Source organism: Physcomitrium patens, chromosome 3, assembly GCF_059467195.1.
Source record: "Physcomitrium patens ecotype Gransden chromosome 3, ASM5946719v1, whole genome shotgun sequence".
Taxonomy (NCBI): Eukaryota; Viridiplantae; Streptophyta; class Bryopsida; order Funariales; family Funariaceae; genus Physcomitrium; species Physcomitrium patens.
Genome location: NC_143412.1, coordinates 2,971,968 through 2,991,781, shown reverse-complemented (window position 1 = coordinate 2,991,781; position 19,814 = coordinate 2,971,968). Strand labels below are relative to the sequence as shown.

General features: G+C 32.8%; 1 protein-coding gene across 1 annotated transcript; it reads left to right on the top strand.

Annotated features, from left to right (window-relative positions):
• The first annotated feature begins 12,084 nt into the window (after positions 1–12,084).
• LOC112278650 (uncharacterized) lies at positions 12,085–18,268 on the top strand. The gene is made up of 3 exons (XM_024512257.2): positions 12,085–12,304; positions 16,388–17,776; positions 18,227–18,268. The coding sequence occupies exons 1-3, from the start codon at positions 12,152–12,154 to the stop codon at positions 18,266–18,268; spliced, it is 1,584 nt and encodes a 527-aa protein (XP_024368025.2). The 5' UTR covers positions 12,085–12,151.
• The last annotated feature ends 1,546 nt before the right edge of the window (positions 18,269–19,814 follow it).

Below are 19,814 nucleotides of genomic sequence, written 5' to 3'. Positions count from 1 at the left end.
GCAGTGCGACTGTAAGCCCCTCCAGCAGTTTCTATATGCTTCTGCATTGCATGTATAGTGCTCTGCTTTGTAGCGCTGTGGCCTATTGGCGTCGGTCGGTGTGACGTAGATGCTAAACTTGGACCATGTGGGAAACTTTACGGCGTTGTTTTAATCACATGCACAACCTTTGGAGCCGAGGGGTCCCTGGGGTGGAAGTGATTCCTCGTTCAGAAACATGTCATGGCTGCATGTCACTGGTTTCTCAAAGCGTGTCTGCTTAAAAATTGAAAGAAATCGTATGACAAGTTTCAATAGCAACAAGGCATATCTGCAAGAATAAAAAGATCTAATGGACGTCTAAAAAACTTGTTTTAAGTTTTTTAAAGGAAGACATTATGTACCTAACATGTCCTACCTACTTCTACTTGCTTCTATTTATTTGGATAATATATGTATATATCATATTTCTCTTGCTAACTTTCATATTTACATTGGTCAAAATTCCATCTAAATTAAGCACCAAAGTTAGAAGGTATTTAAATTAGAAAAGATTTGATTCAATAAACAAACATTTTTTAATATAAAATCTAAACATATTTTTGTAAGGTCTTTAATTACTTATATGGTGGCATACTAAACAACCTTATTTTTAATTTTTTTTTCTATAATTTTAACCAAAATTTTTTTAATATTTAAATCATAATGTAAAATGCCCATGTCATACAAATGATACATCTCTTTTTCAATTTTATGCTTAAAATAAATTTAAAAATATAAGATATCTATTTTCTTCTTATAATAGATTAATCAAACTTTTTGTATTGATTCTATTCTCATGTACATATAATCTTTTTTAAAAATTTATAATAAAAGATTTAATATTATTATAGAATTTTTTTTTATTATAAGATAATATTTATTAAGTTGGAATGGCTTAGACTCAACTTAATTTGATCTAAATTTTAAATCTTAAATGTTAAATTTAAAATTTCAAAATCCTAAACTTTTAAGTTTTAAAATTTTAAAATAATTTTTTAAAATTTAATTAATTTTATAATTAATTTATTTAAAATAATTTTATATGACTTTAAATATTTTTTATATATAAAAAAAATTTATTTAAATTTAAATTAAATTCATATTATATCTTTTAATTATATAAGTTATTTTATAGATTAATCTAGCTATTTCTAAATTAATATTTTTTAATTAAGTATTTATATAAAAAATTATTTATATTTTAATATTGATATTTTTATACTTAAATAATATAGATATAAATATTTAATTATTAAAATTTATTTAAAAAATTAACTTGTTTAATTTTTTACTTAATAATTTACTTTAATTATTTGATTATTTGATTATTTAACTTTATTTAGATAGTTTTTTATTTTTATCTATTGATATAAAAAATTAAAATTAAAAAATATTTTACTAAAATAAATAAAAATAAATGGCTTAATTATTTGAATTAAAATTTAACAATATTTTATTATGATGAATATGTTTTTATCATAATTGTAATCTTTACCAAATTAGATTCAATTAAAAGATGAAATTAAAGTTAAAAATAAGAACATTACACTAAAAATTATTCTTTTAAAGTTTAATGGTTTAAATTGTTAAAGAATTAGACCACTCTTTACTTGGATTGATTTAAAAATTATATTCTAAATCCAAATTGTAATGATCATTGAATTTTTTTAAATTAAATTTTAATAAAAATTTAATTGTATACTTTTAAGTTATAATACACAAAATTTAGAGACAAAAAAAAAAAAAAAAAAAAAAAAAAAAAAAACATTATTAGCTATAAAGTAATTAATAGAAAAATTAGATGAAAAGAAATAATTGAACTTAATATAATAATTACAATAATCTAACCAATGTAGCTTTAGAATTACAAAATATTATATCAATTTATTTATTAAGCATAAAATAATTTATGTTTTAAAATTTAAATAATCAAGTTTATTAAAAAAATAGAACAATTTGTTAAGGACATAAATCTCAAAGAAAGAAAATTTAATATACTTTTGTGCATCTTGAAAAGATTAGAAAATCACTCAAGGGTAGTAATATATTAAACTAGAATGGTTGTTCTCAAAGATAAAAAGATTATAAAGTCTTGAAACAAGACTAAGGACTAAAAAGATATTGACAAGAATGAAGAAGACTTCACTCTTGCCTCCCTATATACTATCTAATTAAGAGCTATGTGCCAATGTTCTTTAGGACCTCCAACACTTGTTAACTTTGCAAGATATATATCTTAACTTGCAAGGCAAGTTTTTTATATATGTGCCACATAGTTAGCTTGTTCTATAAGCTATTAATATGTATGATTCATGGTTAACTTGTTGACTAAGTTATGCATAGACTTCAATAGATATAATCAATAAGCAACAAGATTGACTTATTCACAAATATGAAATAGTCTAAGCCTATAATAATCCAACTTATCGCAAAGAAGGTTAGTCTTAATATTATAATGAAGTAACCATATCTTGTCACCAATATGGAATTAAAATTACTTCTTGTGATAGGCATCTACATTGATATTTTGTCGTTCTTTATCTTCTTTTAAATGCACCTTTAATATTGCATGTAGCTCAAATAAATAATTTGCCAAATCTTCTACTGTAGGATTATTAATCTTTAAAAAATAAAAAGTATCAAGTCATAGATGATAACCATAATTAACAAATCAAGATATTTTTTGCTTAAAACAATGAATTATATTATTATAATAAAAAATTACCAATGATAAAAGAGTTATCCAATCATCTTATTAGTAGTTGATGGTTCATTTTAAATACTGCTCTAAAACTTAGTTTATGCATTCCAACTATTTATTACTTTGAAGATAAAAAGCTAAAAAAATCTTTATATCCACCTTTAGAATCTTAAAAAGGATTTTCCAAAATCTTGATAGAAATTGAGTACCTCTATTCAATATAATATCCTTAGACAATCTATAATAATAATAGATGTTGTTGAAAAAAAGCTTAGCTATTTCTTTACCAATGATAGATTTTGTATATAGTACAAAATATGTCATCTTCGTAAAATGATTTATTATCACAGATATAGAATCATATGAACCTAAAAGTAGAAGTTTCATTGTCATATTACATAAAGACTTGCTTAAAAAGGCACCGGACTTTTTGTTGTAGAAGATAAAAGAAATTTGTAATAATAAGTCTTAATAATTCTAATAAAATAATTTATGAATTATAATTAAAAATTATAAATTATAAATTATAATAAAATATTAATTAAACCTAATTAAATTTTAAAATAAATTATAAAAGAAACATAAAGAAATTTTAAAGAACTTCTAAAAAAATTATAAAGAAATAATAAAGAAATCCTAAAAAAACTAAAAAAACTAAAAAAAATTAAAATAATAAAAATAATAAAAATAATAATATTTAAAGAAATCCTAAATAAACCTAAAAAGAATCTATAAGAACCTTAAAAAAATCCTCATGAAATCCTAAAAAAATCTTAAAATTGTTTTACAAAAAAAAATAAAAAAATAATCCTTGAAAAAATCTAAAAGATAATTTAAAGAAATCTATAAGAATCTATTGCTTAAACTATTGATCTTGCTTAAAATTTTACAAACTTTTTAATTTTTTAGTTAATAATACGTACAATAAATTTTTTAAAAAATTAAACTTATGAAATGAGAGAAAAATGTCATAATCCACTTGAGTATATGTGGGCCTCCATCTTTGAGTTTAATATTAATATTCGAGCAATAATTACTCCTAATTAAATTATAAACTTGCTATCAAATTTTACATAAGTGCTAGAATCAAATCATTTATTAGATCCAATAAAAATCACCTCAATCCAACTAACAAATTGTTGCAAATCTTAGATAATCTTATTAGACCTAAAAATTCAATTTTCAAGATTCTAATCCACTTGAACTTCAATAACCTCTAATTCAACGATTTGATTAAGCTCAAATTCACAACATATGTTCAATACAACTATATTCATAATTCTACAAAATTTAATTTATAAATCTAATATAAAACTCATAAAATTGCCTAATTTATAAATCCTATTTTATTTTATAAAATTAAAAATCATCCAAAGTAACCATAATATTAAAAAGCTCTTATAAATTCATTAAAAACTCAAATTTTTCAAAATTAAATCTCTAAAAAATTCTATAAAGTCTTCTTCAAAATTATACTCTCTAATACGCAAAAGAAATTTGGAATTGCCATAGGTGTATGATTTTGTATCTTGGGATTTAATTTTAATCTAATTTGATAACTAATCTTCTTTAGATATTAATTTTTAATAATTTGAGATAAGTTTTGCTTTAATCTATTATTAACTTTCTTTAAAACATATCTATATCAATTTTTTATCTCATTTACTTTGATTTAGCTCATTATTGCCTCTACAAAGTAAATAAAAGTTCTTTCTATAAAAAAAATATTAAAAAAAAAATTATTATCTTTCTATAATTTATCATTTTTTTTCATTTATATCTTTTTACTAGGTTCTTTTATAAAAACATCTATTTTTTTTTTATTTTCACTATATAATCATGTTACTATATGATATCGTGATAAAATTTATAGAAACAAAAGACCATCATTATTTTGAAATAGATAATAGTTGAAGAAGAGTCATGGATATATATATATATATATATATATATATATCTATTAATTATTTATATGATTAGGTAGAAGTAAGTAAAAGTAGATTAATTTCATAATATCTTTTAGAGAAGCTTTTTAGAAGCTTTATATATGTGATTTTGACTTTATACATATTTTTAGTTGATTGGTAGATTACAAATCTAATCAATAAGTTAATCACATATCACATGTCTTCGTAGCTTGTCAAACAAGCTAAACATGTGACATATATATGGAAAAATTTTGTTGCAAATTAAAAAAATGTATTTTACAAAGTCAACACATGTTAGAGGTCCTATAAAACATCACCTTATAGCTTCTAATTAGATAGTATAAATGGAGGAAAGAATGAAGCCTTCTTCACTCTTGTCAATATTTTTCTAATCTTTAGTCTTATTTCAAGATTTTATAGTTTTCTTATCTTTAGCAATAGCAATTCTAATTCAATATATTATCATCTTTGAATAGCTTTCTGATCTTTTCAAGTAATAAAAAAGTATATTGAATTTTCTTTTTATGAGATTTTTGATTGTTAATTTGATAAGAATGTTAATTTATTATTTTTATCTTATTATAGAATTATGTGGATTATTTCACTTCTATTATCATATTTTAAAAGTTACAAGCTATTCACTTTTAAATAAATAATTTAATTTTTTAATACTATTTTTTTCTTAAAGAGATCGAATCATCTCTTTTTGTATAAATTTTCATTTGGCAATTCTCTTGTCCTGCATATCGGCCCATCCTTTCATCGGACTCAACAGTTCTGTCATTAGGTACATATCCTCTATCTCATATGATCTCCTTTGTAACTCGAATCATATTACTTAGATAATATGAATCTACAATACCTAAGAATGTTCTTTTTGATTGTAGTCTTATCATAAAACTTAGAACCAGATATATTTGGATCAGTATCAACAATGTCACCGATAACATCGTTACAAAGCATAGAGAATCGCATGTCTATCCTTTCTCCACACTTCGCTAATACAACAGCTGTAGCAACAAGAAGCGTTATGTTTATATCACGAGCTTCAATACCACATAGTATCCTTTCAACAGCTCTTGCCATCTCTGGACCAATATTAAAGTGCCTTATAAAGAATGGCAATACATCCGATGATTTCCTAGCATCTTCTTCATCAAGTGATGATATACTCATAGATTTCAATCGATGGGAGTATCTAAGAGATCATTTATGATCGTGAAGTGGTTACAACCAAAGAATCCTTTGTTTGTACTAAACGATGATGGATGTGCTCCTTTAAGAATTGTATTCTTTGATGTATCAATCTCCTTATCAAAAGTAGATGCAGTCTTTCCCCACAAAACAAATATTACTCCTCCCTCTGCAGAACATAATTTTATACATGTCTTTGTAAACCATTGCTATAGAGCATCATGACTCCTATTTGATCCATTCTTAGTTGTTAATGCTGAGTTTAAAAGCAGTACACCTTGCTTACACCATTTAGTAAGATCACCATGAGGAGGTATATTGAAGCTTCTTATCTCATTAGATATCTCTTTAAATATATTTATTAGTGATGGAGGAACTGGATATCCATTATTGACAAAGAAGGACAACCCATTGGCCTTACCAATGTCTTTGTATGGTTCTTGACCAAGCATCACCACTCTTACATCGCTTAATGGTGTTTCATAGAAAGCTCTTAATACATCATTCAGTGCTGAAAATATTATAACTCCATTATCTATTTCCCTTTTCAGGATAGTTACTATCTCGTCTAGCTCATCTGCCATCGAGACAATCAACTCTTCCCATCCAGGAGGTAGTGACAAAGATATGATCAAATGGTATGAATTTAATGTTGAGTGTATGATCAAAAGAGACATTAAAGTACCAAGCATCAACTCTTATGAAGATATCAATAATACCTTCTTCTTCAATACAGATTCGAAAGGGATAGCTATTGTCGTGGAAGAAGGTGCAGAGCAATGTCCTAAATGTAAAAGTAAGAAAACAATGTCCATCGATGTTCAGAAGAGATCGACTGATGAAGGAATGACTACAATGTTTGAATGTTCTGAATGTCATAACAAGTAGCAAATATAATTTATTTTTTTTATATCTTACTATTGTCTGAGTTGTCTCTTCCATAGCAGAACTGCACAATGTCTGTACCATCTCTAACAGTACCATCGTACTGTGTTGTTATATCTTGCATGGGCTTTGATATACGTCTTTGTATATATCCAGCATCAAAAGTGTTCACACCAGTATTAACTAACCCTTCTCTACATCCTTGGCAATAGAAGAAGTACTCGATAGGATTAAGTCCTTGTGAATATGAACTATTAATAAATCCTTGTCCTTATAATGAACTATTGTATGGACTGCACCATGCTAAAGCTCTATCACTTGGTAGTACCCTCGCTGGTCTTTTTCCTCTTACCCATTGTTGACCTACTAATGAAGATATCTGTCCCAGGTTGACAAAGCTTCCTTTGGACCCACTTTCTATCATTGTAAAGAGTGGATTATTTTTATCGACAGATTCTACTACCAATCGTTGGCTTATATTTCTAATATTATTAAGAATGACATCCACATTCTTATCATCTACATCTACATCCTCTATAGCAATAGGGCTAACTTTGTTTACACAATCATCATATCATATGCTTAATCCTTCCTCGAGAAGCCAACGATCAACAATCCTCTATAGTAACCCTAGAAACATTAAAGTATCACGTCCTCCTTTGCTTATGAATATACTCTTTATTATATTATTTATTGTACTAGATGTGAGTGACTTGATTACTAGATTACTGTCGTTGCTTATTAACTTGATAAGCATGAGTATGAGATCTCTTGAAGTATGTATGTTAGTAATATCAAGATGAATATGAAACACCATGATACAATCATGTAGTGTTGATCGTCTTAATAGCTTATTCATCTTGTACATCATGAACGCTCTTGTAACTGTATCTTGTATTGCATATACAGTAGGCATCGAATTCTGAGGTGATAGGATGCACTTGTCAACAACAAAGAGTACATCACACTCTGCTTTAGATGGATATGACGATGCATAGAATATGTTCATCTCATCTCCATCAAAGTCTGCATTGAATGCTGGACAAACAGATGGATTGATTCTTGTGGTACAAGAATCAGGCAAAATCCTTGCTCTAAAAGCTATAAGGGACATCCTTTGAAGAGATGGTTGTCTATTGAGTAGTACGTAATCTCCATCTTTCTGCACTTTAAGATTACCACAAAAGGACGAAAGAATACCTACTTCATCAACACCTATATTGGGATCAGGAATTATTACAGCTCTTGTACAATGTTTGTTTCACTTACCAAGAATGTATCTTCTAAATGTACCTTGCTTTTTAGATATTCTATTCATTAGAGATCCTTCATTGTCTTCAAATGAATCCTTTCCTATTATTGTACAATACTCTTTGTATACAACAGAAGCATTACCATTGTTTCTTAGTATTGAACCATAAAGTCTAGCAAGGCTGTCCTCAAGTCCTGAAGAGAGTCTGATGCAATTGGGAACAACAGGTATATGATTCATTATGAAATCTTTAGGACTCAATAGGTCATAGCCTATAAACCTTATTTGATCATTTGATAGAACACTAAACATATTTTTCAGAACAGCTGCCGATATAGTATAGCTTGATTCCTTCTTATCAACAAGACACATCCTCTTTAGATCAAATGTATATACTCTTGCATGATCGTTACAATTAGAACATACTTTCTTTTCTTTAATCTTCCCTATAGAATTAAATGATCTATACCTAAGACATATCATCTCTGTGACTTTTATTATTTCTTTTAAACATAATGGATTAAATATTAGCTCTTTGAGTTGTATAAATCCTATATGTCTTGGGCAACATTTTGGATCAAAACATATAGAACAGTATATCAAAGCTCCTGTTCCTAGAGCAGCAGAACCTATGTCATCTTTATTACTAACCCGTACTAAAGATATTTGAATTATCTCCTCTGTAGAGTAGAACGAGAAGGATATAGTCTTGAGCTGGCTAGCCATTGCAATGTTGGTAAATACTTACTAGCACTTATTGTATAAAAAATCAAAAAGGAAGTTGTACATATATAACTCAAGATAGTTATGTGAGATACTTGCGCTCGTAGTTATATTCACACCTGGTACATACAAGGCACAAGAAATGGATCTATCAAGGTTTATAGAAAGCATTAGAATAGACAGCGGCATTGTTAAGCTGTATGATATTATGATGCTCTATATTGTAGATCTAATCAAGAACATAACAGTTGATAATAGTAAGATCTTCAACAACATGTATGTCTCTTCCAATCAGAAGATGTATCAAGAGTGTATCAACACTCAAAGTACGTATGAATGTAGCATCATAGCAGATGACAGAGTAGTACTCACCATCCTTGTTTCTATTGATTGCTGCTATAAACCTTTAAAGGAAGCATCAGCTATAAGAGGATCGTTTGTTATAGAAAGAAGGAAGAAGGTCCTTATGTGTCAAAAAAGAAACTACACCTTCAGGTATCTAATACGAAAAGAAAAGTGTGAGCTATAGCTGTCAAAATGTCATTACAAAATCTATATGGTCAATGGAGTATTAAAGGTTTCTCTATCACATAACAATCTTGTGAACATCTTTGCTGTAATGAAAGTCCTTCGAAAGACCATTGCTAGTGTAAAGCGAGAGATATTAACATGGACCGATCATCCAAAGGAAGTATCAAGACTTCTTTTAGAATCACAACTGAATGCTATTACGCTTGACAGTAACATCATACATTCAACGGAAAGAATCTTAACAACTCTTGATGATGACAAGAAGGTAAAGATGCTATCGTTGATGATATGCAGGTTTATAGAGACTATATTGTCACTCAATGTCATAGACATACATTGGAAGATTCTTCAAATATTCTTCTAGAATATTCTCTAAAGATTCTCTAAAGATTCCTTTAGAAGGTTCTAGAAGATTCTTAGAATATTCCCTAAAGATTCTCTTAGAAGGTTCTAGAATATTCTTAGAAGGTTTTAGAATATTCTTAGAAGGTTCTAGAATATTTTGATAGATTCTAGGAAGTTGCTCGAGAAGTTTCCTAATTAGTAGAAGTTGTTGGAGAAGCGTCCTAGTTAGCGGAAGTAGCTCGAGAAGCTTCCTATTCAGTAGTATATATAGGAGTCGAGGCTGAAGGATTCTTCAGTCTCGACAACACATCTCTTGGAGTTCTAGCTCACCTTTCTGGTGTTGTTCTTGTACTCATCTGTTTAATCTAGTTCTGCCACTTCTTCTTGAACTTCTTGTTAGATTTCAAGTCTGTATTTTGTGTCCGTGACAGTTTGTCGAGACTGCATTTTCACTGGTATCAGAGCTAGTTCCTTCTTGTTAGAGAGTGGATTACCCCTCTTCTTGAAGGTGTGCTAGTGTTTTAGAGGTTGCGGATTACCCTCCTCTAAACTGATATCTCTTCTTTCTCAATATTGGAGCCTTATTCTTCTTGGAGAGAGTGGATTACCCCTCATCTTGGAGTCTTAAGGCGTTTTAGAGGTTGCGGAGTACTCTCCTCTGAACCAATATTGTCCTCTTGTCAAAACTCTTTTTTCTTCTTTCTGAAGGTTAGCCGAAGGTTAAGACGTTAATATGGCTGAAAGTTTGGAATCCAAACTAGACGCCATCATAAATGCTCTTGCCTTATTGTCACATAGGACAACAGAGATCGAAGGAGTCATGGTAGGACTCCATAACAATGGAGCATCTGGGATAGCGCCATCTAAAGCATATTTGCCTCAAACTTATGCGCCAGAAGAAGCAGTTCTACCTCCATTTCAACAAGTTCGAGTAGTCTTACAACGAAACGAGCCTCGAGTTAGTCTTCCGGATAAGTTTGATGGAACTCGTTCCAAGTTTCGAAGTTTTGTCAACCAAATCAGGTTGATAACAATTTTACAGCCCGAACGTTATCCGACGGAGGAAGCGCGTGTTGGGCTTGTTGGAACCTTGCTTACAGCACAAGCTCTGTCTTGGTTTACTCCCTTGTTCGAGAAGCGATCGCCAATCCTGAGCAACTTTGAAACGTTCTTGGAGGCGTTTGCAGAAGCATTTGGCGAGCATGATAAAGTTCGATGGGCTACAACAAAGATCCGATCGCTACGACAAGGAACACGCTCTACATCAGTCTATGCCTCGGATTTCAGACAATTGACAAGTGACATTAATTGGGGTGAAGAGGCGTTGGTGAGTCAGTTTTATTGGGGCTTGAAGGATGATGTGAAGGACTTGCTATTATCTCTTCCTGATCCTCAAACGCTCAACGAAGCTATTAGCCAAGCTGTAAAGTGTGACAACCGCCTATTCCAGCGTCGCCAAGACCAACGTCCAAGACACCAAATGACTCGTTACGACGTGACTATGTCTGCAAATAGCTTAAACTCACATTCGGAGGCAACATACATGCAAATCGACACGGCGTGTGTCCGATCTCTTACTCCAACAGAGAAGAAACGGCGTATGGAGGAAGGGTTATGTTTGTACTGTAGAGAAGAAGGTCACAAGGTTGGAAATTGCCCCAAGAAGCAAAATTGGCACCCTGTCAAGACTAGAAGTGCAATGATTCCGGAAAACGACGACTCCCAGCCACAGTAGGAACCGTGCGGCTGGACAATCTAATATCACGACAACAATCAGGTTCCTCCTTCTCTGTCCAACCTGCCCGTTGTTTTACAATTCCTTTGTTTTTAGGCCCTCAAAAACAAAAAACTTTAGCTTTATTGGATTCGGGGGCATCTACTTGTTTTTTAGATGAAGAGTTTACTAAACGCCACAAGATCCATTTAGTACAGAAGTCCAAACCTGTTCACGTAGAGATGATAGATGGACGACCCTTATTGTCAGGCAACGTTACCCACGAATCAGAACCTATAGAAGTGGTGTTTAAGGACCATAGTAGTCACGTTATTTTTAATATTATTAGAATCCCATCAAGCCCTGTTATCCTTGGTCTTTCTTGGTTAGAAGATCATAATCCGTCCATTGATTGGAGGCTACAAAGGATAACATTTCCTGAAAAAAATAATAATAAACCTGTTGGTAGAACCTACATAAAGAAATCCATGTTTATTGGAGCGAGAGCGTTCCTAAGATCGTCCAAGGAAGGCACACCATTTGTCATTTATGCAGCTCCAACTAGCGGCGAGAATATCTCAACATCGAATATACCAGAGCAATATAGGGATTTTGAAGACGTATTTCAGAAGAAGAACGCTGATATACTGCCGGAACATCGACCATATGATTGCGCCATAGACTTAGAGGAAGGAGCGCAACCACCTTTTGGTCCAATATACAACCTATCGCAGATGGAGTTGGCAGAATTGTAGAAGTACATCGATGAGAATCTAGCCAAGAATTTTATTCGACATTCAAAGTCGCCAGTTGGAGCACCAATCCTATTCGTGAAGAAAAAGGATGGCTCACTGCGGATGTGCGTGGACTACCGAGGACTCAACAAGGTGACCAAGAAAAATCGCTATCCCTTACCTTTGATCTCCGGCCTCTTAGATCAACTTGGACGTGCAAGGATTTTTACAAAGATTGATTTAAGAAGAGCCTACAACCTTGTGCGAATCAAAGAAGGAGATGAATGGAAGACAACCTTTCGTACAAGGTATGGCCATTTTGAGTACAATGTCATGCCTTTTGGTCTTACCAATGCTCCAGCGGTCTTTCAGCATATGATGAACGACATCTTTCGGGAGTACCTCGATGACTTTGTTGTCATCTATCTGGATGATATTTTGATATTTTCCAAGAATGAAGAAGAACATGAGAAGCACGTTTGTTTGGTTCTTGAAAAACTACGCGAACGAGGACTCTACGCCAAGTTGGAGAAGTGTCAATTTCACCAGAATGAGATGGAATTTTTGGGCTTCATTGCGACTACAGAGGGCTTGAAGATGGATCCAAAAAAGGTAGAAGCAATTATATCTTGGGAAGTTCCGAAGACGGTTAGAGATGTTCAGTGTTTTCTTGGATTTGCTAACTTCTATCGGATCTTCATCAAGAATTATTCTCAAGTTGCTGCACCACTCACGCGTCTAACAAGCAAAGACAAGCTTGAATGGGGATCACAAGCAGCAAAAGCATTTCAAGATCTCAAGACGGCATTCACTACGGCTCCAATCTTGGTACACCCTGACTTTGCAAAGGCTTTCTATTTAGAGACCGATGCTTCAGATTTTGCTTTGGGAGCTGTGCTTTCACAGATGGGCATAGACAAGAAGCTTCATCCAGTTGCGTTCTATTCACGGAAGTTCTCTGCTGCTGAGATCAACTACGAGATCCACGACAAAGAGCTGCTTGCTATAGTGGATGCCTTCCAAGAGTGGCGTCACTTCCTCCAAGGAGCTGCACATCCAGTGACTGTTTATACGGACCACAAGAATTTGGAGTATTTCATGACAGCTCAAATTTTGAATCGTCGTCAAACTCGATGGAATATGTCTCTATCATGATTTGACTTTATTATCACCTACCGCCCTGAAAAACAGCAAGGATTATCTGACGCATTATCGAGGAGATCGTATCTTGCGCCAAAGGTTGGAGAAGCAGCGTTTGATCAACAATGTACAACATTGTTGAAACCAGAAAAATTTAGGATTTTTGCTACTGTTGCAACTATCGATGACGGCTTCCTCAGCGAGGTACGTACTACGACCATTGAGGATTCTATAGCTCTTGACATCAAACAACGTGTCGATAATGACAAGTTTAAGGTGGAGGGAGATCTTCTGTATTTTGAGGAGCGGTTGTATATCCCGAAAGGACCAACTCGACTCCGAGTACTTCAATCTCGCCACGACTTTCCAGCTGCGGGACATTTTGGATTCAATAAGACTTTGGAGCTCATTTCACGAGATTTTTGGTGGCCCCAAATGTGGAAGGATGTGAAGGAATTTTTTCTTTCTTGTGATGTTTGTTCAAGATCCAAGATCCCTCGACATCGTCCGTATGGACTTCTCCAGCCATTGCCTATTCCGCACCGACCATGGTCTTCAGTTTCTATGGACTTCATTACGGACCTACCGCCATCGAATTCATTTGACAGCATCTTTGTTGTGGTGGATCGATCTACAAAGATGGCGCATTTCGTGCCTTGCAAGAAAACATCGTCAAGTGAAGACACCGCAAGACTCTTTCTTGATAACATATATCGTTATCATGGCCTACCAGATGATATCGTGTTGGATCGAGGTACTCAGTTTGTATCCAAGTTTTGGAGGTCCCTCTTTGAGATATTGAAGGTGGATATTAAGCTCTCTTCGGCTTTTCATCCTCAAACTGACGGTCAAACGGAGCGGGTGAATCAAGTTTTGGAGCAATATTTACGATGCAGCATCAACTATCAACAAGATGATTGGACTGCATATCTACCGCTTGCTGAGTTCGCATACAACAACACTCTTCATGCGTCAACTCAACAAACACCATTCTTCTCCAACTACGGATACCACCCCAAGCTCGATTTATTGAGTTCTTCAGCAAATAACAACCCAGCAGCTGAAGGATTTGTGAAGCAACTATCGGAGCTTCAAGCAACGTTGAAGCTTCAATTGCAATCTGCCCAAGAGAGTTACAAGGCATCTGCAGATAAATATCGAAATGAGGCGCCTACTTTTAAAGTTGGAAGTAAAGTATGGCTTCTTCGACGGAATATCGAGACCAAGTGGCCATGTGACAAATTGGACTATCGGAGATTAGGGCCATTTTTTATCGGGAAGCAGATCAATCCGGTGGCATATCGTCTGGAGTTACCAGCTACTATGAAGGTACATCCAATCTTTCATGTGTCTTTGTTGGAACCTTATCGAGAGTCAGCTTTTCCCCAAAGAGTACAAAGTCCGCCACCAAGTATCGAAATTGAAAACCATGAGGAATACGAGGTGGAAAAGGTACTAGATTCACGGCGTAATAGGAGAAAATTGGAGTATTTAGTGCATTGGAGTGGATACGACATCAATGAACGAACGTGGGAGCGTGTCGAAAATCTTGCCAATGTACCAAAAAAGGTACAAGAATTTCATCAACGATATCCTCATAAACCTAAGCCGATTCAACGATAGCTTCTTGATGAAGCTTGCTCATCAAGTAGCATAAAAAGGGGGGAGGGCACCTCCAAAATCCATAGTTCGATAGTGTAGAACTTTGTTAGCAACTATAGTTTGCTCTCATCATTTTAACCTTTGGACATGGATAGTCAAGATACTACACTTGTTATGTCATCTCAAGCGACTAGCTCACGAAGACAACCGCGAGATGAAGAACCGCCTGCACCACGACGACGTCGGAGGATACCGAGCAACAGATCGCTAGTAATTATATTTGAGGTCGAGCCTGCCTACGACGGTCTGCCAGAAGGTGTGTTTGGAGGACAGTTTCACAATGAAGACACAGAAGTCCACGCTTGATCAGAGGTTGAAGGTGTTGGTCACTACCGTTGGCTCCAAAGACCGATGAATCATTTGCCTCGCGAACAACAATTGGAATTCATAGCGGATGTGATGCGACAGATTTTCATTTTCTTGCGTTGGTATTGACTGATAACAACATTGCTTCTCGGAGACCTCAAAGTTAGAAGAGGAGGTGATGTCATGGACATACATTAGAAGATTCTTCGAATATTCTTCTAGAATATTCTCTAAAGATTCTCTAAAGATTCCTTTAGAAGGTTCTAGAAGATTCTTAGAATATTCCCTAAAGATTCACTTAGAAGGTTCTAGAATATTCTTAGAAGGTTCTAGAATATTCTGATAGATTCTAGGAAGTTGCTCGAGAAGTTTCCTAATTAGTAGAAGTTGTTGGAGAAGCGTCCTAGTTAGCGGAAGTAGCTCGAGAAGCTTCCTATTCAGTAGTATATATAGGAGTCGAGGCTGAAGGGTTCTTCAGTCTCGACAACACATCTCTTGGAGTTCTAGCTCACCTTTCTGGTGTTGTTCTTGTACTCATCTGTTTAATCTAGTTCTGCCACTTCTTCTTGAACTTCTTGTTAGATTTCAAGTCTGTATTTTGTGTCCGTGACACTCAGACAAGAAGATGATAGGGACTGCTTGAGCTTTAAATGTGTGCATACACCAGCGGACATTGTACGGAGGTGCATAGAGAAGAGGATTAACAAGCTGAATCAGCAAAAGATAAGAAGCAATAGTAAGCAGAAAGTAGTGATAGTAAGCGCACTAAATCGAATATCAAAGGATATCCAAAGCAACTTTAAGACAAGCATATGAGAAGGCTATACTCAAGGTGATAATAAAAGAATTATATCTCAAGTGTTATCATCAAAGTCAACAATTAATTCATTGTCTCAAGTTAGGAGAGTTGAGATTAGCTCCGAAGAAAGAGCAAGTGCTATAATGAGGCAAATACATCCAACTCAGCTTAGATATATATGTCCTTGTGAAACACCAAAGGGTCCTGATGTAGGTGTTGTTAAGTACTTATCATCAACATGTACAATAACACCTTATGTTGATCCAGATGATGTCTTAAACCATCTTGGTGTATTGCCTCGAGGGAACGATGCTTTGTTTATCAATGGATTGTTTGTTGCAAGGACATCGAAGGATAACGTATTTAGAAGCATAAAGGCATACAAGAAAAAGGGAGAAGCATTCATATTCGTATCCATATACTACTCATCAGATAAAAGAATACACATTCAGACAATTAGAGGTAGATACAATAGATCTCTGTTGATATGTACTAATGGAAGTGCATCAGTCTGTAGCAACACCACAGTTGATGATATGCACAAAGCTGGCACGTTAGAGATGATAGATGCAACAGAGCATATGCAATGCTTCATTGCTACAACGTATGATAGCATCTGCAAACAACATACACATATTGAGATACATCCATTGTTCATGTTTGGACTATCTGCATCTATGACTCCCTATGCTAATTTCAACCAATCATCAAGAATAGTATTCCAATCAGCTATGAGCAAGCAAGCAATACCTCTTACTCTCCATATAATGACAAGCATGGTATTAGACTCAAAGATATTAACATACGCTCAAAAGCCTATATGTACAACAACTATATCAAACACAATAAAGGAATACAATGGAGTAAACATTGTAATTGTTATATTGTCATACTCTGAATATAATCAAGAGGACTCTTTGTTGTTTAACAAGTCATCAATAGACAGAGGACTATCCTCAAGTATTAAATACGAAGTTGTTGAGATCATAGAGAACAAGTTTATGAATGAGACTCTTGTATATATTCTAGATGGAGATATCTTACGTGACAACGATGGCATTGTGTTAATTGATCAACAAGTAAAAGATGGTGATACCATTGCCGCTAAATTTATAATAACAGAAAAGAAACAAAGCATAGAGAAGATAGTACTGAAGAGCTTTGTATCAGGACGGGTTGATAAGGTAACTAAACATACAAGCGTAGAAGGGAACAAGATAGTTAGAGTAAGAATATTGCTATACAAATTTCCTATTGTAGGAGATAAGTTCACATCACGGCATTCACAAAAGGGTGTGATTGGAGCTATCATGTCACAAGAAGATTTACTATTTACTAAAGATGGGATAGCACCTGATCTTATAATCAACCCTCATGCAATACCTAGTAGGATGACCATGGATCATCTACTAGAGATGGTAATGTGTAAGATCTATGTACTAGACTCAAACAATGCTAGAGATCCAATACTTCCTTCAAAGCCGAAGTCTAGAGAGAGCAGCTGTATAGATGCAACAACATTCAATAAAGCTTATGGAAGCTTTGAAGGTGATACAGCTAAATTCTCTAAACAGAAGATGTATTGTGGTACTACAGGATTACCTATAGAAGCGAGAGTTGCAATTGGTATATGTTACTATGATGTTCTTAGACATCAAGCTAGAGACAAGGCCCATTCGATATCCAAAGGTGTCATACAAAGTCTTACAAAGCAACCAGTTGAAGGACAATCAAGAAAAGGAGGACTGCGATTTGGAAAAATGGAGAAGGATTGTCTTATAGCACATGGAGCAGCATCGATGCTTCTTGAGAAGTTAAAGAACACCTCTGATTTGTGTGAGGTATGGATATGTCATGATTGTAGTACGATATACTCTGGTAATCCATGTATTAATTGTAACAGAAGGAACACAAAGGAATATCGTTTACCTTATAGCTTTAAATTACAAACTCAAGAGCTATCCATAGCTAATATTAAAGTAGGTCTAAAGTACACTTAACATTCATATCTTATAATAATTTTATTTTTTTATGATATTATTAAGTGTGATGAAGTATATCAATAATACTTGTTCTTACTTTTGATCTGCTATCTATTATTATATTATTGGATATACTTTGTATTGATTCTGTACTTTCTTTATTCCTCTTAATCCTTAGTATCATCCCTTCTTCCTTGTGATGCCTTCGCTCAAGAGATAGCACAGCCTCTGCATTGAACCTAGGAATTATCCTTGATGATACTTTTTCTTTGATAAAGAATTCAGAGTTTATTTCTCTGACTGTAACAGTACTGCTACCTTTTACTGAATATAGTGTCTCTTCTGTGGTGATAATGTTATTGACTTTTGGAAGTCCTATAAATTCCTTCTCTATTACATCTTTCAGTCTGATCTCGATTTCATATTCGTACCCTTCAAGAAACTTAGCAATCAAGTCTTTCTTCAACTTTATAAACTCTAGTAAGAAATCCATGATGTATGTCCTTGCAGAGTACAATTGAACGTTCCGACAAGCATCCCTGTTAGCTAATTCATTTATAAATTATAATTCATTTATAAGCATCCCTGTTAGCTAAATCACTTATTCATTTATATCATTTTTGTAGATAAATAGGATATAATCTATTTTTATATCTAATCTTAGATTGTAGTTGATACTCTATGCATGAGCTCATAAAATATTCTACATCGTTGCATAAGTTCTTCCACCAATATCTTTCTTTGAACTTAGTATATATGGCCCAAATTCTTCTACATCATATTCAAAGTATATTATGATATTCTATTAATACTCTTTTATTACCTTCACTGTGATTTAATAGAATATCATAATATACTTTGAATATGATCCAGACAAATATTTTTTTTATATTCTCATGCTTGATTTTTTGCCTATTTTGTTTTATAGATATATCATCAAAAAATAGAATAGTTTTTTAAATACAAATTCTTTCAATATTTGCTTCATAGAATTTTGCATATAAGCTATTGAATTGGTTGCACTTTAAAGAAAGGTACACATCATTATTAAATCCAAAAGAATCTTCATGGTAGTTAAATTTCTATTCTCTTTAGCCAATTAAAATTGGTCATATCCAGAATACAAGTCTCTATTAGAATAGATGGCATGACTTGCATATTACTTAGCTACTTCATCTACTATAAGACTTGATCTGATATTTTGAATAATCACTTTTTTTTCAAGTTGCATATCCTGAATAAACCTTAATATCTCTGATTTCTTAGATATTGTGAACCATCTATTAGAATAGAGAGAAATTAAAGATTCTAAAATACCCTTCTTTATCTTCTCGTTTAATAATTCTATCAATTTTTGAAATAAAGTTCTAAGCTCAAGTATAGGCATTAAATTCCATGGAATGTCTGGCATTGTAAAGATTATCATAGATACTATAATATTAAGATATACACATTCAATCTCATTAGGAATTAAGAAAAATGCCTTATCATGTCTAATAAACATTTTTCAAAACATATTTTTTTCATTAATATCAAGAAATCACTTCTTCCAATTTTCATCTTAATTAATGATGCTTGAGTAAATTGATATTTGATTTTGTACCTCTCTCTTAAACTTGGCTTTTTAATTGCTTCCTTAATATATTCTATAGTATCAATTGGTAACTAAATAGCTATAAGTTTTACCTTTTTTGCCATAGTTTTATATTTAGTTTTTATTCTCATCTCATGTTTCAATCCATAGCTTATAGCAAGCCCACCATTTGCTACTATCTTTTCTAATTTTTCATAAGTTCTTTTTGAGTATATTTCTACTATAGCATCTATATCCATATTCATAGCTAAATTCTTTAGAATTTTAATTAGAACATCCTTTGAATTTACTTCTTCTATTACT